The following is a 27,472-nucleotide window of genomic DNA, read 5'->3' on the forward strand; positions in this document are numbered from 1 at the left end:
ATCGCCACACTTGCAGGGCTACTTGGGCATGCCCTTTTTGTACCTGGAGACCAGGTCACCTAAACTGGTAATTTCCAAAATATTTCCTTCAAGGAAGCCTGAACCAAATGTCAGAGATTCCCTTGGCGCTTTAAATCTACATAACTGCTGCCAGCATTCCTACCAAGATGTTGGCTTCTCTTGGCCATTTAAGCTCACATATTTCACTTCATTAGTATAAGCAGGATCCACTCCTTCTCCAGGTTCCTCTCAAAGACATACTATGGGCTTCTTTCTTCTAGGAATATTGCAGGTGCTGGGCTGGGGTAGGTTACACCAGAATACTACGGAACCAGGCAATTCCAGGATTGAACTGGATCCCTTGACTTATTAGCAGCTCTTCTTTGAGCAAGGTCTGTAAATGCTCATTGCTCAGATTCCTCTTTTGTAAGTTGTGGATTAAGTAATACCTATACTGAGCTCTATAATACCTATACTGAGCTCTACTGAACCTTAGCAAAAGAGATCAGTCCATTCCTATGCAAAGTCTTCTAGAGCATAGAAAAAAGATAGCCACTCAATGAATTGTATGAGGCTAGTATAACTTTGCTTTAAAATTATAAGCCAATCTTACTAATGAAATAAGTAAGATGAAGCAGTCTTATTAAGATAAGACTTGGGAAGATAAGATGAATGAAGATGAGATGAATATGAAGATAAGACAAATAATCCCAAATAAAATATTATCAAATCAAAACCAATGATGTTTTAAAAAATACATCAATCCAGATGCCTGGGTGGCTCAGTGATTGAGCGTCTTCCTTTGGTTTAGGTCATGATCCCGGAGTCCTGGGATCAAGTTCCACATCAGGCTCCCTGCTGCTTCTGCTTCTGCCTGTGTCTCAGCCCCTCTCTCTGTGTCTCTCATGAAAAATAAATAAAATCTTTAAAAAATATACATCAATCCTAGGAATTAAAGGATGCTCTTGAACCATCAGAAAAATATCATGGCTACACACAATGGATTGAATGCATAAAATTAGCTCTATTCCCTCCTGAAATCCCACCAAAATACTAGTAAAGAAATAAATGAGGTATATACATGTGCAAGGACAAAGAGGAGGGAAGAAGACCTCAGCAGATAAGAGATGTCAGGGCTTTTTAGGAGGCAAAACGGATTAAGGAAGGGCACTGACTCAGCCGAATAGGCAAAGTGAACACCTAAATGCCTATGGAGGGAATTGTCAATGAGAAATACAGGATTCATGCCTCAGAATTCCTGAAAGGCTCACAAGTTAGTCTCTAGGTTCTTAGAAGGTGGAGAGAAGGAGGAATGGACTAAAAGCAGCAAAGTGATGGATAATGGATGAATGGAGAAGATGGTCCTGGAAGTTCTGCTCTCCCTTCCAGCAAGACATGAAAGGTTTCTTTGCTGGCGTGATCAAACCAGAGGGAGCTCCAGACTCCAGAGTACCAGAGAGGTCTGAGGAGTGACCATTTCCTAGGAAGGAAGGAGGGAAGGAGAAAAAGGAGGAAGCAGAGAAGCAGGAAGAAGAAAGGGAGGGAGGGAAATATTTACAGTGTGCCAGGCTCTGTTCTAAATAATTAGTATATATTAATTCATTTGAGCTTCATAACAGCCCAGTAAATTGGCAAATAGATATACAGAAATAGCCAAGACCATTTCTTAAAAAGAACACAAAAACAGGACTCTCTCTACCAAATACTAAAAAGTGATAATAATTTAACAGTATGTATGAATGTGAAAATGGGCATTTTAGGCTAATGAAACAGAAGAATATAGAAATTGGCCCTCACATGTGAGAAAGAAAGATAGGATAAAAATGACATTTCCAACCAGAGGGGGGAAAATACCCCAAACAATTCAATAAGTAGTATTGGGACAATTGACTATATACACACTTGGAAGACATAAGTTCCAGATGAGTTAAGGACAGATCTAATAATAAAAACATGTTATAAACCTGGACTCTAAGTAAGACCTTCTGATATAAGACTTGCATGGCAACATGCTGAATGTGTGACTTATAACATATTATTTAGGTTTCTGATATAGTGTGGTTCTTGTTTTCAATCAATAGAATGAAGATGATCATAGTAGAATTATTATGAAGTTTACTCTGATTTGGCAGAGGGTAAATCTCGTTTGTTACATTAAACTTTGTGGTCTAGTAGTTGCATCCAATTCTGCATACCTCCGTCCTCTGGAGGTATTGAAATTTTATTTTTCCTGCTGCTATTAACAACACATTTCAGTCTAATATGCAGACAGTCCCCCTATGTTAACTCCTATATCTCAGCACCTCTAAAAGTGACAAGAAAATCTTCTCCTTTGACAAGTTCCTAACCTAAAGCATGACTCTTGGTGAATGTATGATTATAAATGCCTATTCAAGGGACACCTGGGTGGCTCAGTTGGTTAAGTGTCTGCCTCCGGCTCAGGTCATGATCCCAGGGTCCTGAGATCAAGCCCTGCATGGGGGGAGGGGGGTGTCCCTGCTCAGCAGAGAGTCTGCTTCTCCTTCTACCCCTCTCCTTGCTTGTGATTCTCTCTCTCTCTCTCATGCTTTCTCTCTCAAATAAATAAAATCTTTAAAATAAATAAATAAATGTTCACTCAAAAACAGCAAGAGATCCGTGAATTCTGGATGTTCTTTGACTATCTCCTTTTGAGATCAGTTCCCATTAAGAATTTTTTTGGACTTATCTAATTGTTGGGCATCCCTTCCACTCTGTTGCCGTAAAGAGTGAATGCTTTACCAAGAAAGAGGAAGTGAAAACATTTTAAGGTCATTTTTCTGCTCTCTCAAGCAGTAAGGTAAAAAGACAAACAGCTGCTTCATTGGAACAACGGTTCTATTGGTTATTTGGCTGCTTTTTCCCTTCCCAGATGACCAATTCTATGACGAGTAACTATGCCTCGATAGAGACTCTGTTGCAAGTGACAGAATCCAATTCAAACCAACCCAGGAACATTCCTAAGGGGAGACCCTGGCTACAGTAGCTAGAAAGTCCAAGGCTGGATTCGGCTTCAGGCGGAGCTGGTTACCTAGCAAGGCCTGGCCCCACCTGATCCTTAGGGAATGAACGACATCCGCCCGCCCCACACAGCTCCACCCCACCTCCAGGAAGGAGTCAGAGCCTTGTTGCTGGAATAAGAGAGGAAAATCCTAAACTAAGAAAGCCACAGCAGTGACCTAAGGTGTTTTCTGGTTCAGCACATCCTTCACAGGGTGCCTGCACCATCATCTTCTCCCTAGGGTTATTGCTAGAAGGGACTGTAACATGACCGCATTCTTGCTTGGTCTCCGAGCCACTGTCTGTAGGGTTTGTGTGTCTGGCCCTTTGCCCTATCTCTGCAGTGAGGCCAGAAAAAAAGTTGCCTGCTTTCTGTCTCCTGTTCTGTCTCCATGTTATTTTGTTGTGATGTGTGCTATGTGACAATCCATTTTGGGGTGTGTGTGTGTGTGTGTGTTTGTGTGTGATTTAATTAGGACAGGATGATGTATGATATAAAAACATCACAAAAGTGCATATGCAAAAAAAAAGTGAATACTCATGATCTCTAATGAAAGGGGTATAAAAAGTCTCTTAGACATATTCCTGGGACTGCAAGAGTTTCTTGAAGCCTTCAATCCTGCCTGAAGGCCTAAGTGCCATAGTGCTTGATCTGTGAACTGTTAGAATCACCCTCAACCTCAGAGGACAGTCTGGACCTGTGTTGGCAGGAGTAGAGGAGGCCTCTAATCTCTTGGGGAATCACCATCTGATTGCTGGCGGAGTACTGGGGCTTGTTGGCCTAGCACACAAATGCGTGGTCCACTTCTGGGGGCCCCCAGGGGAGCCCCCTCCACCCAGGGAGGTCCCAGAGTAGGACCGCCTTCCCCAATTCCCTCTGCCTTGGGGTAGGTTCAGGCACCTCCCATCACTTTTGTGTTCCTAAATTAGGTTTGTTCGTTTTCTCTCCACTCCTTTAACATCCCCCCACCGCAGTCTCTCCCCTCCCCTCAAGCCATTAGAATGCTTTGTCTCCAACACAGTAGCAGGCGAGTGGCTCTCGGTAACCAGGGGCAACCAGGAATCTGTACCAGCTATTTGTGCCGTATTTGTCAGGCGCAATCCAGCCGCAAGCTGGGTAGACGGGGGAAAATGTGCTGTAAAGGTTTTCTGGTACAGTGAAATATTATCTTTTCTTTTTTTTAGAACGACCAGTCCATGGGCGAGATGCAGATAATTGGAGGCCATGATCTTTCAACACTGGCTGGAAAGGTTTGTAAATGTAACTCTGCTCGGTCTGCACTGATGTCATGGGGAAATCAATGACCTTCATTTCAGGTCAGCTCTTGCAATGCATTTCAGACACTCTCCCGGGTTTGCTAATTCATGCAAATGGATGTGTGAATCCTTTTAATGATTTCTTCCTTATAAAACACTCCTTTTATAATGCTTCCAAGACCTGAGCCCGACCAGATCTTTCGTCTCCAACCTTCCTTCCAATCTCATTTCAGACAACAGTTCATTACAAAATCCCTTGGCACTCCTGCTCTCTTCCTTTTCTCCTCTTGCAGGTTCTTCTTGAAAAGGAAGCTTTTTCCTTTATGTGTCTGCTTTTTTTTTAATTGGCTCTCATCTATGCCTCAGCACCTAGGCACTGCAGTAAGACATTTAAACAGGGTTGTCGAAATATCTAAAATTTAAGGAGGGAATATAAAAAGGATTTCTTGAGAGCACAGTTTTCAACCTTATGCCTTTTTCACTCTCATGCAAAAGAACATAATACACTAGCTCATGGGGCACACAACTCCACTTTCAACATGGAGTTCCAAGCCTGCCAATGCTTAATAATTACGTGAAAATCTGTTTGGATTGTGACATAAATGTATCCCGTGGAAGGAAGAGTTGTTTCATGAAGCACATGGCCATTGTGGAAATGGGACTTGAGATTCAAATTTTGCTGTGAATGCAAGCAACAGCTCTCCAGACTTATCTTGTTTTGTATTCATTATCCTTGAACAACTTCAGCTGTCTGAGTCAAATGTTTCTTCCGCAAGTTTAATCTCTCATATTTGTGGCTGTTATTGTTATGCAGTGTCCGGATGGAGAGAAGGAATAGCAGGCACATGTATTAAAAATCTGTGTAATAACATTAGGAAAACTACAGAGTCACAAGGGCTCTAACTATACAAACCGGCTTCCTTCCCTCTACCCCGAAGATAGCATAGTAGCCATCCAAGTGTGCCATTGCTATCTAGACAGAAATTATGTTCCACAAAAACTGGAATTATCTTGCTTATGTTAATGCATCTCTGGACCACCATTTGAAGATGTCAGTGCATGAAAAAACAACCTTGGGGCACCTGAATTGCCCTGTCTGTGGAGCCTCAGACTTTTGATCTCCACTCAGGTCTTGATATCATGGTTGTGAGTTTGAGCACCGCAAAAAAATAAAAAATAAAAATAACATCCTAGAAAGCTAAAATACTCTAAACAATTTCCAAAAATTCACAACATTTAACAACCCTGAAATGGCCTTTAAAGTCATTTGGGGCCTTACAGGTGTATGACACAAGAGAAAAACCATACAGTGTGTGATACAAACCTCTTGCTGTGGGCTATTACCAGCAGAACTGTTAAAGTGGCAATTCTAAGAATCCCAAATGAATGCCAAGAAGAAGGTTGCACCCCAAATTGGGTATCTCTCCTACTTTCTGAAATCATCTTCGATTTCATTTTTTTTTATTTTATTTAAATTAAATTTGCTAGCAATAGTATAACACCCAATGCTCGTCTCATCATGTGTTCTATCTCATTTTAAAGTGATCTCCCTCTTATGTAAGTACTGGATATTCCCTTTCCTTAGACGTAGAGAAGAGGATGGGGAAAAAGTATTTCTTACTAGGGGCCGAGTGATAGGAGAGGTCATAGTGCTGTGCCTCAGTATCCCCTCCTAGAATTACTACAAAGACACTCTCCCTTCATGAGAAAGTAGAGATCATGGGAGGTGAGATGGGAGAGATGGAAAATCAGCTGGCAGTAAGCACAAGCAGGAATCAACTTCAGTTTTTTGCTCGAATGACAAATGATTCTTCCAGGTTACCAGTTGCTGTTCCGTGGTATCTTTATGGATACCACGGATTTACTTGCATTTATGGGTGCGTAGATGGATTTCTCTATATATCTAAATGTGTGCTGAGTAACCCCTTGAGCTTAGAATGGGTAAGTATTTCTAAGATGAATCAACATTGATTAGCCAGGTTCTCAATTGTCGCAACAGCTTAGGTTTAAAGATGCATTTTTATGTAGTTCAGGGTACCTGGGCTCACATCAGAGGGGAGTGTTTCATTATTCAGTGCTCTCAAATGTGTCTTAAATCTGCCCACTTCTCACCATCTTCGCAGTAATCACCCAAGCCTAGACTTTTGCAGTAGCAAGATGTGGTCTAGGGCATGGGTTAATGAACTTTTTAGGGAAGGGCTGGGTGGTAAATGTTTTTAGATTTTGTGGACTACACAGTCTCTGTTGCAACTGCTTAACTCCACTATCATAGCATGAAACCAGGAAGCATCCATAGATAAAATGTAAACAAAGGGAAATGGATCATGTTTCAATAAAATTTTATTTTGAAAAATAGGCAGCAGGCCAGATTTTCCGATGGGCCATAGTTTGCTGACCTTTGGTCTAGGAAACAGCAAGGTCAGCCCCACCTACAAACTAATTAGAAATGCAATATCTCAGATCCCACACCAGATCTTCTGAATTAAGTCTTCCTTTTAACAAGATCCCTAGATGATTCCTACGCATATGCAAACTTAAGAAGCACTGGTCTTCTAGGGCCAGACCACTACTATCTCTCCTCTGGGATGTTATGGTAGCCTAACTAGTCTCCTTGAACTTCTGCCTTCATTTAACTCTTGCTACCCTCCAAACTATCCTCCAAGAAACAAAAGCCAAAGGGATCTTCTTAAAATACCAATTGGATCGCCTCACTTGCCTACTGAAAACCTTTCAGCGCCCTCTCAACTAGGGCTGTCAGAGTTAGCAAAAAAAAGAGAGAGAGAATAGGATGCCAAGTTGAATTTGAATTTCAAATAAATAATGAATACATTTTTAGTATAAGCATGTCACAAGCAATATTTGGAACATACTTAAGCTCAAAAGTTATTTGTTATTCATCTGAAATGTAATTGGGTGTTCCATATTTTATCTGGGAACTCTACTCCCAGTGTTCTAAGATTATAATCCAACCTCTTTCTCACAGCCTTTTAGACCTGTGTGGTCTGGCCCTGCTTCCTTCCCAGCATCATCATACACCACTCACCTCTCCTCATAGTGCCATAATCACACTGGTTAAGCTCCTTCCTACCAAGACCTTGGAGGAGCTGTGGCCTCCAACCTGGAATCCATTTTCTGCCTACCTTTTATGTCTCAGCCTCCAGTGTAAGGGAGTCCTTCCCTGACTCTCGGCCTAAAATGAGCACTATTCCCCCCCTTGCATGCTACTCACCTTCCCCAGTCATCTCTATATCAGTACCCGGTTTTAAGTCAAGCTCTTTCCACAGTTTGGAGTGTTTACTTGGAGGCTAACTAACATTTTTATTTGTCTATTTCCCCCACCAGAATGTAGTATAAGGTGGATAGAGACTTGCCTATCTTATTCACCATCCTATCTCCTGCATCATGCAAGATGTCTAGCTGACAAGTCACTCATTCAATGCAGGCTCTTCTTTCTCTTAAAAAAAGAAAACAAAAAAAAAAAACAAAAACGGAAGTGTTCAATGAAGGGTAAGAAAAGGAGGGCATGGTAGAGGGAAAGTAAATAGAAGCCCATCTAGCCAGACCAAAGAGCACATCAGCCAGTGAGTTGGGTTTAAGTTCAGTGACAAAGGTGTCAAGTGAGGACACATTGTCTTCAAGAAGCATAAGGGTTTTGGTGTCATAAAAGATTCAAAGTGGGGACTGAATTGGTGAACGCTGCACACCTGAAGGTGGAGGAATGAAAACAATTTCACTTAACATTTGGAATTTCCTTTTCCTTAAAACAGATGAAGGCATTTATATGGCCTGATCTGTTCACCCACTCTTCAGCTTTTCAGAGAAAGGCTAGGTGTTGAGTTTGAGAGAACTTTAAAAATAAGTTTCAGAGGCCCTTCAGAATCTTTCCATCAAGCAGAATATACACCAGCTGGGTGGAAAAAACTTGAAATAGTACCAATTAGTGGGTACTCTTTTTAATGTTGTAGAAGAAAGTCAAACTGCAGTAAATACCTGCATAGAATGGAGCATTGTTGTAAATCATCATCTAACTTTTCCCTTACAAAGTGATTATACGTTTTCTCAATCGACAAATTTATACTGAAGCTTTATTTATCATTATATTATTAGTCTGCCTTGAACCTGTACATTCCTCTTTTTTTTAATGCTCAGCCCCTAGGGAAGAGCTTCACAGGTATTTCCACATGAGACTCTTTCCTTGCCCGTAAAAGAAATCCAAAGTAGGAACGATTCCTTGGGACTGTGACTGTCTTCATAAGAGGAGCCAGAGGTATTACTTGGGACCAGAAAGCTGGAGAGTAACACAGAAAAGGGAAGAAGAGCATCATGAAATGAGGGACAAAAGAGAGAAATAGGAGAGCCAGAGGACAAGAGCAGACCAATGTGACTGAAGTAAATCAGCCTGAAATAGAGAAGCAATACTTTAAAACCACAAAAATGTAAGTTAAGTTTGGTTTGTAGAATATATGGAATGTCTCAGTAAAGAGTTTAACTTTGCTCAGAAAAGGAAAGAGAAGTTGCAAAAGTTTTTGGGCAAAAGTGACATCGAGAAGCTATGCTTTGGGAACATGAACTTGATAGGAGGGTAGAATCACTGAGGACTGGAAAGAGATTCCAGGCAGAGAAACTAGTCTGGAGGTCATATGGGTGGAGCAAGTGTGAGCACTAGAACCACAAGAGCCAAATAGGAGCACTGCAGAAGGCACAGTGCTGTCCAAAGTAGCAGCAGCAGAGCTCAGTGATGAAATGAAGGAGAGAGGGTTAAAAAAGATTTTTAAAATTTTTTAAAAATGTATTTATTTATTTGAGAGAGAGAAAGAATGTGTGGGCAGGGAGTGGGGGATGTGGTGCAGAGGGAGAGAATCTCAAGCCGACTCCCAGCTGAGCATGGAGCCTGATGCAGGGCTCGATCTCACTACCTTGAGATCAGAACCTGAGCTGATGGAGCCACCCACACACTGTGAAAAGATTTTTTTTTTTTAAGATTTTATTTATTTATTCATGATAGTCACAGAGAGAGAGAGAGGCAGAGACACAGGCAGAGAGAGAAGCGGGCTCCATGCATCGGAAGCCCGACGTGGGATTCGATCCCGGGTCTCCCAGAATCGCGCCCTGGGCCAAAGGCAGGCGCCAAACCGCTGCGCCACCCAGGGATCCCTGAAAAGATTTTTTTTTAACTCAGATTTGTTCATAAAAGAACACTGTGAAAAGATTTTTTTTTAATTCAGATTTGTTCATAAAAGAACCTTTAAAAACATAGGGACATCGCTCACCTATATAATTGTCTATACATTATAAATCCCATAACTGTACTACATAACTTCTTAAACTCTGTAAAGATGTGTGGATTAAAATGTTCAGAAAAGAGACAATAGCCACCATGGACCTGTCTCTTTCTTGTCTTCTTTTTTTTTTTTTTTTTTCCTTCTTTTCTTCTTTCTTTCTCTTTCTTTCTTTCCTTCCTTCCTTCTTTCTTTTTTCTTTTTCCTTGCCTTTTTTCTACTTTTTTTTTAAAGCAAAGAAAAGGAAGCTCATAAGGGAAGCTGGCTGAGTCATGGTTCTAAATAGGTCATGGCTGTTGAATAAAGGGAACCCTCAATGATTAAGTTAAATGGCCTCGTCGGCTCACAATGTTTAAAAGCATTTTCCTTGGTGTGTTCAAGCTGTCTGCACAACGTGCTCTCTAGTTGATTTTTTTTCAAAGTTGATTTAATCCTGGCACTTCATAAAATGTGTGTATCCATTAAAGCAAGAAGATTTTGTTCATGTTCAAGGGAAATCTCTGAAAGGGGTGGAATAAAACCAAATGCATGGAAACAGACCCAAATCTGGCAACGGGAAAACACAGATGTGCAGGTTAAATGCAAGATTTCAGGAGACGTGCCACCTTCCCCCACCAAATAAGTTTCTAATCAAATGCCAGAATGAAGCGTCAGAACCTGCCAAATTTCCTCCTTGGCTGCCTTAACTATTTAAATCATTCCTTTTTATTGCATCTGACTAGGCTGAGAACAATAATGGAAATGCCCACCGACTGATGATTCTGGCAATTTTGTGACTTATCACATAAAGTGAAATGCTGAACTACATTCCTTTCTCCATGGGGTTCATATTCACACTCTTACCCATGCTCAGCACCCACAATGAGCCCATCATCATTACTGCCATCCCTCTGCTTGGCGTGACCATAGATGCGAAACTATGCTGCTGCCGATTAGACTGTGGCGTGCTAATCATTTTGCATTTTAAAAGACTGAAAGTGGGAATAACCTAGTTAAGAAAATCATTTAGATTTACATAATTCCTTCCTTCTTTCTTTTCTTCTTTTTCATCTTTCCTTTCTTTTCCTTCAAGAAACTCAAGGTGATTAGCTTCCATCAGGACTGCACCATAGCAACGAAAGGACACACTCCAGAGGCCCCCATAGAATTTTTGCCTGCGGCCCTCAGGTTGCAAATTTTACTTACTTTCCAGGAGGAAATGAGCTAGGTGTGATGAGAAGACTAAGACAGTAACTGGCAGACATCTCAGATTCAGTGATCGGAATTATCAGATTGGAAGCATTTAGGAGGCACGGCATGTCCTGAAAAAATTTCCAAGGTTACTTGCTCAGAAAAAGAGGGGAAAGTGAGGGGAATTTTGGGAGATTTCATGATGCAAAATTAAAAGCAGTAAATATTAATTATAGCTCAGTTAAGGAGGAATTGTACATCATTGAAGGAAAAAAAAACCAGAGGGGATATGTTAAAAGTATAAGGAACTAGAGAAAGAAATAAGGTCCAAATTGTCAATTTGTTGCATTTCTTCAGCACCTATTACATACTGGTCTCCATGATATATGCTGATCATATAAAGATGAATTTGTCTTTGTCCCTTAGCTTATGGAGCTAACCCTGGTATATTGAAATGTGAAGAGATTAGTTCTCTCAGACACTACTGAAAATGCCTCTAAGGGTAGTCACTTTCTCCATACTTTTGGGCTACTTGTTTTGTATAGTAATTTCCAAAGGTACTAGGGTATTGCTTTTTTGGAGGTGAACAGCAGATAGGCAGCTTGCAATCCAGACAGTAAACCCATGTATTACTTAGGAAAGAATTTGAAAATGTGTGTGATGAAAATAGTGTGATGTTCGATAAAAGAAAAGAAATATATATGTATTGACTGTTCTATTTAACTCACTGAGAAACTCTAGATTTCTGCATAGCTCTCTTTCAGTAACAGATGGGTTTTTTATATCAGTATTCATTGGTATTCATATATCAGTATCCATCATTTATGAACCCACTAAATAATTTTACTTTTTAAATACTGTACACAACTCAGAAAGTTCTTTGTGTTGTTACAGATGTTATCAACCCACTTAGCTTCCTTAAACCTCCAAAATTCTTTGAGAAATATAGTTAAACCATAATTAGCCAATATTTTCCTCATACTAATCCTTCCAAGAAAGAAGAGCTTGCCAGAAAGAAAGAAAGGCAGACAAGGAAGTGCTATTGCAGTTGAAAACACTGAATGATGACAGGAAAGCAATTAGGAATTCCAAGTAAAGAAACAAGCTTTAAAGGGGAACATAATTATAGTATACTACTTGACTTTGTACTGGGAAAAAAATGTGAGCAGTACAAGAAGATACAGTCATAACAAATATCTACCCTGGGAGATGGAAAAAGAAGCAAGATAGTATAAAAGAATTAAGTTCTCATCGTTATATAACATAGTAAATAGATGATCTCTAGAATTATTAAATTGAGAAATAGAAGAATAGTAAAAGAGATGATTTTAAATTAATAGAGAATTAAAGACCCAGTGCATGGGCTTCAACTAGACAAACCAGCTACAAAGGCCATTTTAAAGATAACTAGGGAAATCTAAATATGTGCTAGGTTTTATATGATATTAAGAAATTGTTGCCAGATAAAGAAGTTGTGATACACACACACACACACACACACACACACACACACACACAATGGAATATTAGTCAATCATAAGAAACTAGGAAATCTTGCCATTTGCAACAACATGAATGGACCTTGAGAGCATTATACTAAGTGACATAAGTCAGAGAAAGAAAAATACTTATGATTGTACTTGCATGTAGAATCTAAAACAAAACAACACAAAAACACAACTCATAGAAAAAAAGATCAAATTTGTGTTTACCTGAGGCGGCGGGTGGGGAGCAGGGAAATCAGAGTAAGTTTGTCAGAAGGTGCAAACTTTCGGTTATAAGATAAATAAGTACTAGAGATGAAATGTACAATATGATGACTATAGCTAACACTATAACTATAGTGTGGTATATACGAAGGTTGTTAAGAGAGTAAATCCTAAGAGTTCTCATTACAAGGAAAACATTGTTTTCTTTTTTTACTTTCTCTCTTTATTGTATCTATATGAGATGATGGATGCTAACTAAATTTATTGAGGTAATCATTTTACAACATATATAAATCAAATCAGGGATCCCTGGGTGGCGCAGCGGTTTAGCGCCTGCCTTTGGCCCAGGGCACGAATCTGGAGACCCGGGATCGAATCCCACGTCGGGCTCCCGGTGCATGGAGCCTGCTTCTCCCTCTGCCTATGTCTCTGCCTCTCTCTCTCTGTGTGACTATCATAAATAAATAAAAATTTAAAAAAAAATAAAAAAGATAAATCAAATCATTATGCTGTACGCCTTAAACTTTTAAAGTGTATGTCAATTATACTTCAATAAAACTAGAAAAAATGAAAAATATAAAATAGATTATTGTCATTTTTGTTAGATGTGATAATATTTTGGTTATGCATAATATAGAATGTCACGATAACTTTAAAGTACATAAGCATGGTCAAATACTTTACAATTGGGTCTACATCAACATTTACAAAATCTTTAGACTTTTCTATTTGACTTTGAATCTGTATATGGATTCCTTAGTTTTAAAATGTGTTTAAGTTATTTTGATAATATATCTCTCCATTATAATTAGTACACATTCAAGTCCCACTACCCAGCCACCACTATATCTTATAGTTAAAGCTATCTTTTCAAAGATGACTCTTGTTTTGCAAGGTTCTAAGCTTTTAAAAAGCAAATTTAATTATGTTCAGTGTGCTTTATTTAATTAGGCAAGAATGCAGACTAACAAAGTTTTAAAGAGTTTTACATTATAAGATTGAAACAAAAAGAGATTGTGAACCAGGGAATTAAATTAACCAAGTATTCTCCAAGTTTTCAGGTTGGTTACTAGGCATGGTTGGTTAAGCCTCAATCAGACTAAAAATGCACATCCTAACTAACTATTGTGGGTTAATGGTTAAGAACACAGCAAATGTGTTCAGAATACCAAGGGGACTCCTCTGTCACTGTGACTCTTAGAGTAGGGGATATTGTGGGCATGACCTACTTTAAAAATGGACAAGATAACCTTACATTTTAATGATAAAACTAAGGTTTTTAAACTATATTTACTACAGGCACCTGGGTGGCTCAGTTGGTTAAGCATTTGCCGTGGCTCAGGTCATAATCCCAGAGTCCTGGGATGGAGCTGCACATCGGGCTCCATGCTCAGTGGGGAGTCTGCTTGTCCCTCTCCCTTCCCTTTTGCCCCTCCCCCACTCATATATTCTTTCTCTCTCAAATAAATAAAATCTTTAAAAAGAATAAAATGTATTTTATGACTAAATGACTATTTAATGACTATACCCGAGAGAAAAACACTTCCAGAAAGATATTTCCACCTAAGAAGTATTTGACTCATAAAGTAAATATGGTTTTGGTTGGGTAGCTAACACTTCCATTACTTACATTTCTTTTGCATTAGACATAAGTGAGCTTTCTAAGGTGTAAGGTTTGATAGAATTTTCAAAGTCTTATCTGAATCAGAGGGATAATGAAGAGTTATCTAAAGAGAGACATTACATTGAGGGAATAGCCACACCCTTTAGTTCATTGCAATATCATGTTAACAAAGTCATATTTTAATTTGGTGAGACAGTATTGACATGTAACTACTAATCCATTTAATTGGTTGGTTTTAATTCATTAATCAGTGTCATCAGTTATTAGTCCTCCACTCAGTAAATAATTGCTGAGCATCTATATGCAGGTATATATATATACTAGAGACTGAGAATACAATAGTAAACAAGACAAACATGATCCCCACCCTCGTGGAGTTTATATTCTAGTAGGAAGACAGATATCAAACAGGAATTGAGGGATGCTTGGGTGGCTCAGCAGTTGAGCGTCTGCCTTCGGCTCAGGGCATGATCCCGGAGTCCCGGGATCAAGTCCCATATCGGGCTTCCTGCGTGGAGCCTGCTTCTCCCTCTGCCTCTCTCTCTCTCTCTCTCTCTCTCTCTCTGTGCATCTCATGAATAAATAAATAAAATTTTTAAAATAAATTAAAAAACAGGAATTGATATGAAACATAATCGGTGTTTTTAGGTAGAAAGAGAAGTATGCCTTGTGAGCACATAGCAAGGAATCCAACCATGTTTCTAAAAATATCAACCAGGCACTTCACAGTGCTGTCTCCAGGCCAACCCTTCCTTCCTCAAGGTTGAAAATTGGAGAGTAAATACAGAATCCCTGTGACTGGTGGCTATGCAAGACAGTCACAGTTGAATGAGTGATCCTTCTGCAGAGCACTGTCTCCATTCACAACATAGTTTATATGGTTGTTTTCCTAGTAAACTTTGTATACCAAAGAATGCTGGATAGGGGTGTCTGCCAGAATTAGGGACATGGGATGAACTTGTGAATAGCTCTTCAGAGAGGTATAGGATCTGAGGTAACCCTGCTGCCAACCTGTATATAGACATCAATATTGCAGCACCCAGTAATTGCAGAGAGACTGTTAACATGAATCTGGAATGCCTACATTACTTCCAAGCATTTGAGTTAGATGGATGGGGGAGGACCAGCTAAGCAAATTGTGAAATTTCTAACTGTAAGCAAAAATGTGTGTCTCTCGTGAGCCAGATTTGCATCATATTCTAAATAACTGTGTTTTTTTTTTAATTTCAGAATGTCCTCATTGTTGAGGTAAGCTGACTTTTCTTTATCCATATTTGAAAGTTGAAAGAATCCAATGGTGAGTTTTGAAAATAGAACTTATTATCAAAGTAGACAGGGATTTATTGAATTCACACTGTGTGCATGGCTCTCCAGATGTACTAAGAGCTAACTAGAATCAGTGGCTTGAAACAATTTAGAATAAAAGCTTTGTAATAATATTTTCATGGTACTTTATCTACTTTTATGTCTAATTTCACACATGTCTAAATTGGTTCTTACATCTATTTGCGAATCAGGCATTTTTACAGAAGAGGAAACTAGCCCAATAGAACCACATGTATATAATAGTAAAGCCAAGATTTGAACTCTTTTCACCCTTAATTCGATGTTCTTGCTAGCGACCTCTGATGACTTCCAACAATCCTACCTTCAGCAACCAAATCATAAACACAATCCATTTTAAAATGACAATCCAAGAAAAAGCTATAATTTAATTTACGTTTTCTGCTAATAAAAAAATGAAAGAGAATGGGCCCTATGGCAGCCGTGGACTTAATACAGCACATGGCCACTTTTCCTTCAAGAGCACGCCTGTCTTATCAGCTGGCAAAAATTCAAGGGAGCTGTTTTCAAGCTTTTGTTACACAATTGCCTGTGTGTGCCATATGTATCTGCAGTCCTCCTGGCTCAGACATAGCCCATGAAGTAGGCCCTCTAGCCAAACGAATTGCCCAACCCTGGCTAAATTCAGACCTGTTGTTTTGATAATCAGCTCCTGACAGCTGATTTCTGTCCCAAGGACAATACACTTCTGCGGCCCATTCTCCTCTAATTGTGCAGCAGCTCATCAGCAGAGATGAGCCGAGGCTCGCCGCAGCCTCGCACCCTCAGAATTCACAGGCTGTCACCAGCTGCCGTCCAGACACATCTCACTTCCCAGCCGTAGAATCCCCTATTGAGTGGGGAGGGCAAGGGGGAGGTGTTTATCCATTCAGGGTATTCAGCTGTACATCCCATGTCCATGAAAATTCATGTGTTCCGTATTGTGTTGCATAACCTCAAGGCCAGATTTAGTCCTTGAATGTGCATGCACAAGGCCAAATGTACTCAGTGAGCAGCCCCATACGCGCTCCAAAGGCCGAACGTAGCTTTCAACACAGTTCAAGGATTGCAAGAGGAAATATTCATCACTAAACCCGGCTTCAGAGAGAAGCACCTGTCTAAAAAATGTAACCAACTCTGCTTCCTACTTTGACTCCATCTGATGGCAATTCTAATTATGATGCATTATTAATAAGGAGTACAATCATCTGTCTGGATGAAAAATCTATCATGCTGCCCAAATGCGCTCAACTGAATCTGTCTGTCCTCTTTGCAAAGGATGTTGTTGGAACTGGGAAAACCATGAAAGTGCTACTCAGTAGCATAAAGAAATACAAGCCCAACATGATTAAGGTAGCCAGGTGAGTAGGACATTCACATCATTGTTGCTTCTGCATCTCCCCATAAGCCCGAGAAGGATGCTAACACAGGATGTTGTCTCCAAAGAGAGCAGTCTATTCCAAACCAGTGACCCCTTTGCCCTGGGGTGTTATGGCTTGACCACACTGAACAAATAGCCCATTTGACTGCTGGCCTGAGAGAGAGGAAGGGGAAGAGGACATGCTTTGCTAGGTGTCTGAGTCTCTCGCTACTGTGCCTCCATTAGCGGCTTCCAGGAGCAGCTGGCTGAGCCTGGTGCCAGAGTCTCTCTCCCTTCCTTTTATCTAGAATCACTGATGTGGTGCCACAGTAGCAGGAGGGTGAATTAGGGGACCGTGATGGTGCCCCACTTGCTCCAGGGGGAAAATACATATCTTAATGATGTTTAGTTCTATTTGCAATGCACAGAAGTTTTATCTGGATCACTAAGTGCTTTTTTCTTTGTTCTTTCTTTTTTTTCTTAATGGTAGTTTGTTAGTGAAGAGAACACCTAGAAGTGATGGCTTTAGACCCGACTGTAAGTGGTTTTGGCTTTTGTTGGTTGTTGGTTGGTTGGTTGGTTGGTTGGTTGGTTGGCTGGTGGTGTTGATTCATGTTGAAGACTCTCTGATTTCCTATTTGCCAGTATTCCATATGAAGCACAAGCTGTTAAGGTTTGATAGTCCCACAAATCTCTCAAGGTCTCCCCAGCCTTGCTGGGAGGATAGAGTCCTCTACAATAAGGGTTTTTAAATTTCCAGTTTGCGTTTTTCCCAGATACTCTGTCGTGTGCATTGGATATTTTCATTTTTGGGTTTTCCATAGTACCGTAAAGCTAAAAAACTGAGCTAATGGGTATCAGGGAGGTAGAGGGAGACTTGACCCCGCCAGACTGGCTGACATACAGGATCCCTGCCTTGTCCACTGTCCGTGTCAGACGGGCATGGGAGGGCATCATAAAGGGTTAGAAGGATTCGCATACTGCCTCCAGAAACCGTCACCAGACAATGCATAATGCTGACCTTCAGTAAGCCTGAATTTTAGCACACAGAAGGGGAAATCCGAGACACCTCTCCCATCACCTTCAAAGAAAAGTTCAGTAACACAGAGAATTGGCAGAACAAATATCTCCAGATACCATCTTCACACTTGACTTCGGACATATGTTCTGGAGGACTTTGCTCATCCAGGGCACTTTACTGATAATACAAATAGTTCCAAAGCCAGGAAGAATAAACAAGCAGCTTGATAATTTATTATTCTAACACTAGAGGCAACTTTTTTTCACTCATATAGGCAGACTTCAGCTTGATTTTTTATAACTTACATTTGCTCTAAATCCTCTGGGATAATTTGGCTACAGTTCCCATCAGCAAGCTGAAAAAACATCAGAGCAAGAGGAGTACACTATGGCCGAGTAATGTGCCAATGACATTTCGCCAGTGACTCTTTATTCTAAAACAAGTTTCATCTATGCTGGGTGTATTAAATCTAGACAACATCATTTCTGGGCACAGAGACCCAACAGCACGTTTCTGTCCAGTTACTGGCATGGGGAATATAATCTGGGTGCAGTAAAGTCAGGCAAAGTGAGGAAATAGAAATCTTCTAAGGAAATCACGTAAGATCCCATATAGATAAGATTTTAACTGAAGTTGAAAGAGTCACTTCAGACATAGCCAACTACTTACAGATGATTTGTGTCACTTACAGCAACGACATGAATAAAATAATAGGTAACACTGGTAAGAGGTTATGATGGGCCCTACACTCTTTAAAGAGCTACACAGAGATTAACACATTTACTCTTCACCACATTCATCCAAGGTAGATGCTACTGATATACCCATTTTGCAGGTGAGGAAATTGAACACAGCAAGATTCAATGGCTTTTGAAGGTCACATTGCTGTAAGCGTAGCATCAGTACTGGACCCAGGCAGTCTGGTTCTGATCACTGCCCTTGCTCTTGCATGACATCTATAAGTAACACCGCAGTTGCAAATAGAAGTGTAGGAACTGCATCCATTTACCAACTAGACGTAGGTCACTCTGATTCCTAACCATTCCCCTGTCCAGCATCCTTCTTCTACTCCATGACGGCTCTGAAGGTTTGGCCTTCTGAATTGGCTTTTCTCAGTCTGAGGTGCCATGCCTACTGTAGGGATTGATTGCTCCATTTACTGTAGAGTCATTATTGTGGTAACAGCCTGGGTTCTCTGGGATTTACTGATATCCTTTTAGCTGGGTCAGAATCTCTGTTTCGTTTCCATGGATTTCTGAGGCTTGATACTTTTGATTCCTTTCTCATAATTGACTCTTTCCCATATGTTCAATGGCATCTTTTATATGCGCTGACATCTTTTCTTCTGCTCTTGCTTCTCTTCTTTGATTATATTTCTCAAAGCAACCTACAGTTTGGAGGGACAAAGGAGGGTCTTTATCAGTAATATGTAATGCAACCCCTCTAGAAAGTAAGTGTCTCACCTCCAGCACTTTCTGCAAGCAGGAATCAGTTGCCTTCTCCATGTGAAAGCATCTTTGGTCATAGGGATCAAAATGGTGGTGAGTAGTTCACCAGAGGGATAACTTTCTCCATGCTCTAAGTCCACTGGCTATGCCAAAGTACAGTTTCATGAAAGTAAGCAAGAATATTTCTCATCTGCAATGTTGTAATAAACAGATTCAAAATAACTAGAGTTTGAAAAACCACTGGACCATAGGCACATTTATTCTGTTTCAAGACCTCTGAAGGAGAGCTATTCTCTGTTCCTACTATCTTTTCCATAAAAATTATCTTCCTTACAATAAATTTTCCTTTATTTAACCTAAGTACCTCATACTGCATTTAAATCCATTTATTTCCATTCTTCCCTGAATAGAGATAGAGAGCTAATTAATATCATCTGCCTCCTTGATTCAAAGACTAGTGTTGGAATAACCCTTAGTGTTCTCTTCCTCACACTAAACAATCCCACTTCCTTTCATCTTGTCTCCCAGGTTTTGCTTCTCTGCCCTTTATCCAGCTGAGGACTCTGAGCACAGTGGGAGAACCACTTCCTGGCGGCAAAAGCCTGTGCACCTAGTCACCTACCAGAGGACTGGAATACCTTCTGTCTGAACTGAACTTTATGCTCCAAAGTGTTTCCTTTGGCATTATATCATTGGATACTGCTTGCTTTGGAACAGCGGGACTATATGACTAACTCATAGATATTTCTTGTTATCCCCTGGGCTATCTGAGCCCTCTCTTAGCTCCGTGTGGTAGGAGTACAGCCATTCTTCCTTGTATGTTTGCTTGTCTATCTTGTCTTCCTGCCTCGTCACTCTGGTCCAGGTCCTATTGGGCTCATCCTATGCATTACTTATCATTTTTCTCACTTCTGCCTAAATGAAAGGTCCTCACAGTGTAAGTGCCAACTATAACATATGATGGCTTTCTCCTTATGTTATCTATATGTTATTCCTTTTTTTTCTCTCTCTCTCTCCCTACTCAGATGTTGGATTTGAGATTCCGAACTTATTTGTCGTGGGTTATGCCTTAGATTACAATGAATACTTCAGAGATCTGAATGTAAGTCATGCATGCAAATCCCTAGCCTTCTTTTCACAAATAACAGTTATATGAATTTAACAAATTATTGAAATAGTAGTAATGATGGCTGCCACTGATTAGGTATGTTCTGCATCAGAAATATTCCGGACACTCTGCATTCATAATCCCAATTACAGCTGTATACAATTCTAACTATTCGCCTTATGAATAAGAAATGGTTTCTTTAAAAAAAAAAAAAGAAAAGAAAAGGATTTTATTTTATTTATTCATGAGAGACACACACACACAGAGAGACAGAGACAAAGGCAGAGGGAGAAGCAGGCTCCCTACAAGGAGCCTGATGCAGGACTCGATCCCAAGACCCAGGGATCATGCCCTGAGCCGAAGGCAGACGTTCAACTGCTGAGCCACCTAGGCGTTCCAAAATGGTTTCAACATATATAGATGGACCCCCAGTTTATACCCCCAGCTGTGTGACTTCAAACAATGTTGAATGATCTAGAGATAGATAGCCTACCCAAAATAGACCAATCATGCATGTGAGTGTCTCTCTCCTAAGAATTAGAAACTTAAACCCAAAGTCACAGAAATCAAAGGATTTTGGTCTTAAACCACTGAATGGCAGGACCCCAGAGAGCGTATCCACAAGCACCATGGACTACCCCATTCTGGCCTTCCAGTTGCTTCACTGGTGCTCTTCCTTGGATTCTATGAGCTACCTCATTATCCTATCAATAACCCTCCCTTTTTGCCTGACTCCACTTCTGTGCCTTGCAATCAAAATATTCCCAACATGTTTCTTGCTACCCAAAAAGGATCAGATAAGAGTCAATGTTGTGTTTACCATGGCTATTTCTCCATTCTCCCTAGAGGTTGTAATTTTACCAGGTGGAAACTTCTATCTCTACCATGGCTAACCATGCCCTCCTTCAGCATTTCTGATCTACAGAGCCAGATTTGGAATAGGGCTCAAAACTAAAACAATGAAGCTTTGAATGGGTATCTTTAGATTTTATGTATGAGTACACACATAAATGCACACATGTATATTTGAATGAACTCTAACCAATTACAAGATGACATTCTGTTATTACTGCATTACATTTTCTGCACCTTATATTTTGTTAAAGAAATCAATTCATTAAAATCCTTTATTGTTTCAGCACATATGTGTGATCAATGAACACGGCAAAGAAAAGTATCGAGTCTAAAGAAGCAAATTCTCACCATCGAATCTCCAGATAACATCATACTTACGACTACAGTCAGAAAGCCAGCATGTAAAGTTTGTTTCCCCAGGCATCTTCACTCAGCAGGGTATAAAAGAAAAAAAATGTTTTAATGAGAGAGCTTTCTTTTCTAAGGTTATAACATAAAAAGTAACAAATGCTTTTATTTGACTTGTTCCAAATTAAATACTCTGCCTTGTGACTCATGCTTTCTATCTACCTTCCCACTCTGGAACTTTACCTTCTTTTATTCTGATACAGTCATTATACTTGATTACTATTCTCCCACCTAGTTACTCAAATATTTTTCACTTAACTTTTTTTTAATATTCTATTTTGGTAATATTTTGCAATCTGAAGAAACTGGAAGCCTTTTAAGTTAAACTCTGAACCCAGTGCAAGGAATGCAACTAGATTCCCATAGGAAAAAAGGAGGAAAAGGACAATTTAATATAAATTTCTGTTTGGGCATTGCTGGCAGGCCATTACTATTTGCTTTGACAAAACCTTTTTGAACTGCAGTGTATAATGAATCTTAATGATGTTATGAAATGAGCCTTTGCTCAGTCCTGTTGATCGGAGCTTCCGGTATGTGATAACAGTATGTCATGTATGCATGGATGTACTCAACTGTGTTTAATACTCTGCATTTTAATTAGAAAAAATACAATGGCAGCAAGGCCCTCATTTCTAAGCTGCATCTTTTTATTCGTGTGGGACATTTGCAAATGGCAGATTCAGGGCGGTGCCGGCGGGGGGGGGGGGGGGGGGGCGGCGTCAATTCAAAACTTGGTGAGTATCAGATTTTCCTCTTACTTACATCAAAGGACAAGACACTATTATATATTATCAACATGAACACAGAGATTGAATTATTTTTTGAGTAGTTTTATAAGACTTATCCTACAGCCCAAGGCACTATAGAAAACTAGCACACTTAAGAAAGGTTTTTTTTTTTTTTTTTTCTGAATAACATTTTTTCTATTTCCACTGTTTTTATGAGATGTTTTCTAGTTTATGGGGATTTTAATTGAAAATAAACCTGAGTGTCAATAGAACTGTTTTTTTCTCACTTCCTAACAGGAGAAAATGCAAAATAAATAACTAAGCAGCCTTTGTTTGGTTCTGAACCATATGCAGCATATTGTTATCAGGTCCTAGCTTCCTTTAAATTAATAAAGAATAAAAAACTTTGTTATGTTAACGTCTCATAACTGCTTACTGTTTTTCTTCCGCCTTCAACTTTTTTTATATACTTTCAACCATTAAAATGCGTGTGAGCCAGTAGCTTAAACATACTACTGCATATATCTTTCCTGGGGCTTTATTTTTGTTAACCTGGGGAAAAATGCAGATTATATATGCACTAGTATAAGCAAACGATTAAGCCAGACTTGATCTACTGCTTTTTTTTCTTCTCAAGCTTGTTTGTAAGACAAAGAATTTTAGTTGTAAAAGATTTTCCTGAATATCTTTGTTCCAGTCAGAGAAGAAAATAAACCACACCCAGATATCCCAAGTGAGAAACCAGCAAAGGAATTCCTTTTAGCGTTGTTCCACAGAAGAATCAGTATCCAAGTTAGAGACTGATAATTCAATTTGGCCAGTTTCTTGAATGATCAAGTTCATGTTCTAAATATAATTTCCACTATGCCGCATTTATATCAGAAGATCTAGAGAAACCTAGATACATTTGATTATAAATATAAAATTATCCATAATTTGTATTAAAATATTTTTTTAGAATGTTGAATTTTAATAAACATCGGTATAACTTTTTGAGTACTGTATGTTTATTCGAATTAGGAAGGAAATTGATCTACCTCACAGGATTTTGAGAAGGACCTGTGCTAGTTAATGCTGAAAATGAAAAATCATTAAATACACAAGAAGTTTAATCATTCGTGCAATTTTTTTCGTATCAAACAATATTTTGACAGTGATATCCAAGAATGTCATCTTGGGAAAAACAGTATTTCCTTTTCTCTTGCAAAATTCAAATCTATTTAATAGCACTGGGTTTTTTCAACCCAGACCAAAAATGTGAAAACTCATAGCCTGATTAGCAACCAATGCATTTATTAATTTAGTGTTCCAAAGCTGATTGGTAGTGGGGGACAAGTGTGTGAAATGCATTATTTGGATTCAGTTACAATAATTAGGAATACTTTTACTACAGTAATACAGTAACATAATCAGTAATACTTTGGGATATTCCAAACAAATTATAACGCTTCATTATAAATTGGTTCTTTCTTATTAAATTGGAATGTATCCAATATTGAACCAGGCACTCTCAGTGTGAATTGCAAATAGTCAAATCTTCATATATCTCATTTAACCTTTGAATATCTTTGGATATAACATGGTTTACCATGTTTTAGGACTTCTGAAACTATTAAAAACAACAGCAACAGCAACAACAACATTTTAGAGCATAAGCAGGCATTTTTTCAGCCTCTCAGGGCATGAACTTGTGTTTTCCCAATGGAGAGAGAAGGTGACCTATCCCACTTCTAGAGAACTGGTGTCATAGAAATATTTCCTCACTTTTGTAGTAGAGGTAGTATGTTCTAGGAAATTGAAACCCTAAATCACACTCCCCACCCAGATGTCTGGCTGACTTGGGCCAAAAATAGCATTTGGGAGTTGTAGTTACTTTGCTATCATAGAGTTCCTTTAGGATCTCCAGATAACATGTGAGGTGGGCAGGCTAATTTCAGGAGGAGAACAAGGGGATATATGGAAGGGAGGTTTGTGCATTGATGTTGGGATGTACTTAGATAGATGAAGGACAGAAGGTGTACATGGAGAGAACTGCTTTGTTTCTTGGCCCAGCCATATCCCATGATTGGTTCTGAACCCCATGGAGAAAAGGAGACAAAGACTCTGGCTGAAAGAGCTGTGTTCACAGTAGCTTCTGGGCCACATATTGGGACAGACAGGTTATTCACATTTCACAGTGGGTCATGCACAGTCCGTTTTTAAAAAAAAAAATGTTTTATTTTGTTTTATTTTTAAAGATTTTATTTATTTATTCATGAGACACACAGAGAAAGAAGCAGAGACACAGGCAGAGGGAGAAGCAGACTCCCTGTGGGGACCCTGGTGTGAGACTCCATCCCAGGACCCTGGGATCATGCCCTGAGCCAAAGACAGATACTCAACCACTAAGCCACCCAGGCATCCCCCCCCCCAAAACTTTTTTTGCAATTTCTAGGCCAAGAGGGCCCCCTTTTCTGACTTTTTCTGCCAGGGTTGGCTTTGCTCAGAGAGAAGTAGGAGAGAACATGAAGACAAAGTGGGATACTGAAGTCCTGCCTGAACTAATGTTACTGTGACTTCTTTTGTATCCAGAGCCTAATGGGTGTTGACTAGTTAATAAGCTGTGAACGAGGATGGTAAGTGCAGATGACTTTTAAAAGATGAGAAAGACTTGCACATTTTTATTTACTGTGGAAAACAAAAAACAAGGGAACAAAACAGTAGAAACAGTGTATTCATTACTGATTGCTCTATAATAAACCACCCCAAACTGAGTAGCTTAAATGAACAATAATTATTATTTCTTGGGGCTTATGAGAATTAGGAATATGGAGGAGACACTATGGGGACAGTTTATTTCTGCTTCATGATATCTTTTGCTTCAGCTGGAAGATTCAAAGGCTGAAGGCTATAACCAAGTAAAGATAAGCAGTCCAATGCAACCATGAGCCACATGTACTTGTTTAAATTTAAATCAAATAAAATTTAAAGTCCACTTCCTCATTCCCATTAGCTACATTACAACTGTTCAGTTGCCTGCTTCATAAGGTAGTAAGTTACTGTATCAGCACAAACAGAAAATTTCCGCAATCACAGAAAGTTCTATAGGTAGCTCTGATCTGAAGGTTTGTCTGGTGGTTGATAATGGCTGCTAGCTGGAACCTTAGCTGAGGCTGTCAGTTGGAATTCTTCTATGCAGATCTAACTTCCTCACAACATGGTAGCTGGGTTCCAAAGGCAAGTGGAGACAGAGACTGAAGCAGGTAGAAGCCATACTGCTTCTGACAGGTTCACTGCCACTACCACATTCTGTTATTAAAACAGTTACAAAGACTCGTCTGAGTTTAAGGGGAAGGAACATAGACTGCCACCACTTGATAGAACATTATAAGTAGAGCAAGTAGGGTAGGATGTGTATGGCTCTGGCCATTGTCAGAAAGCTGGAGATGATATCTGCCACAGACAGGTTATTCCCCTGCACATTTTTCACTAATGAGACTAGCGGAGAAGCTGATTATTCAATGGTCATAATGCATAATTGAAAACATGCCTGCTTGCCTAGATTTTTAAGGATGACAGATACTGGGGGTTCTGGATGGTTCAGTCAGTTGAGCATCCAACTCTTGATTTCAGCTCAGGTCATGATCTCAGGATCGTGGGATTCAGCCCCACATCAAGCTCTGCACTGGGCATGGAGCCTGGTTAAGATTCTCTCTCTCACCCTCCGCCCCTCCCCCATCTCAAAAAAAGAAAAAGAAAGAAAATATTACTACCTGGCCACATGGGGAAGTATGAAATGATAAAAAGAACACCAGAGTAGCCCACCTTGATTATAAAGGTAGAAATACATGTTTTTCCCACTAATAGTGTTTGGACTAGACTAAGAAGACTTTGAAAGAGCAATTTTATTTCTATTAAGATGCTTAAATTTGAAATATAAAAACCATAGTAAAATAGTTTTTGCTTGCCAAGTATTCTCTAAGTGTAAATTCAAGCTGAAACCTTAGAAGTAGTTACATTTTTATATGAAGAAATTGCTATATAGTTTGGCCAAGAAACTAATCTAGAATAGGGAGATTTTTATATATATATATATATATATATATATAACATTATGCTAGAAATAGTACTCACCAAATCAATTCAAAAACATTTTTTTAAGATTTTATTTATTTATTCATGAGAGACAGAGAGAGAGGCAGAGACATAGGGAGAGGGAGAAGCAAGCTCCATGCAGGGAGCCCGACATGGGACTCGATCCGGGGACTCCAGGATCACACCCTAGGCGGAAGGCAGGCGCTAAACTGCTGAGCCACCCAGGGATCCCAAAAAAACATTTTTAAAACAACAAATCACTGAGTACAAACCAACCGGACTTTACAATGAAAGCTGCTGTCCCATTTATCTAATCTCCCAATATTGAATGACAGAGCTGGTTGACTGGAAAACGGAAGTGCTGTAATTTGTCTTATCTTTATTTGAGCAATGCTTTTGGTTGTGCTGTGTGAAGAATATTCATCAATAGCCTGGGGAAATGACTTAACACTACATAGCTACTGGGTGACTGCAGGAATCTTTATAGTTGTGTTTAAAAGAGATCTAGTATGAGCATAACAAAACACAGTGTGTGAAAGACTCAAGCCCAGGCATTGAGTGTGTTGACATTTCACGAAAGATCTGGCTGCAACTGCTGTGGATCATGGGCTACACAAAAACTTGACGATAACTCTATTTAGTGTTTAGCGTAAAACCCAGAGGTAGGAATTGGCATCTCCATTTTAGAGATAAGGAAAAGTACTCTTTAGAGTATCAAAGAGATTAAATCACTTGCCCAGGGTCACATAGCTTTGTTCAAAACAAGAATTTGAACCAGCATTATTAGACTGCTGAGTCAGTACTCAGTACACAGAGCTGAGTTCATGTACTACGTAGAAAGTGTGTCTCAACTCACCAGTGATGATCAGATGAGGATAAGAAAGAATGGTGTGGTATAATAAGAAATATATTCTTTTTCCCTGGTTCCTGGGGCAGAGCTCCTAATACCCTTGGAATTTCCAAAGTGGGGATAGGATATTTTGTTACTCTTTACAAACTCCTTTTATCATACCTAAGTTTATGTAGAGAGGTGACTTACGGTGGAACCCCTCTAGAAAGCCTCAGGATGGGGCTGGTCACCGGAAAGACC

The 27,472-nt window shown here is 39.5% G+C and overlaps 1 protein-coding gene across 3 annotated transcripts in view; it reads left to right on the top strand.

The window, feature by feature from the left end:
* PRTFDC1 (phosphoribosyl transferase domain containing 1) overlaps positions 1-22,733 on the top strand; it is a 93,419-nt gene extending 70,686 nt beyond the window's left edge. For 2 of the 3 annotated variants that reach the window (XM_038529771.1, XM_038529773.1), the window contains exons 4-9: positions 4,204-4,269; positions 15,288-15,305; positions 16,659-16,741; positions 17,231-17,277; positions 20,235-20,311; positions 21,457-22,733. In XM_038529771.1, coding sequence (XP_038385699.1) covers positions 4,204-4,269; positions 15,288-15,305; positions 16,659-16,741; positions 17,231-17,277; positions 20,235-20,311; positions 21,457-21,504 — 339 coding nt within the window. In that variant the 3' untranslated portion in view covers positions 21,505-22,733. The remainder of the gene's footprint in view (positions 1-4,203; positions 4,270-15,287; positions 15,306-16,658; positions 16,742-17,230; positions 17,278-20,234; positions 20,312-21,456) is intronic. The other variant, XM_038529772.1, reaches the window with a different exon arrangement.
* The last annotated feature ends 4,739 nt before the right edge of the window (positions 22,734-27,472 follow it).

Source organism: Canis lupus, chromosome 2 (genome assembly GCF_011100685.1).
Source record: "Canis lupus familiaris isolate Mischka breed German Shepherd chromosome 2, alternate assembly UU_Cfam_GSD_1.0, whole genome shotgun sequence".
NCBI classification, from domain to species: Eukaryota; Metazoa; Chordata; class Mammalia; order Carnivora; family Canidae; genus Canis; species Canis lupus.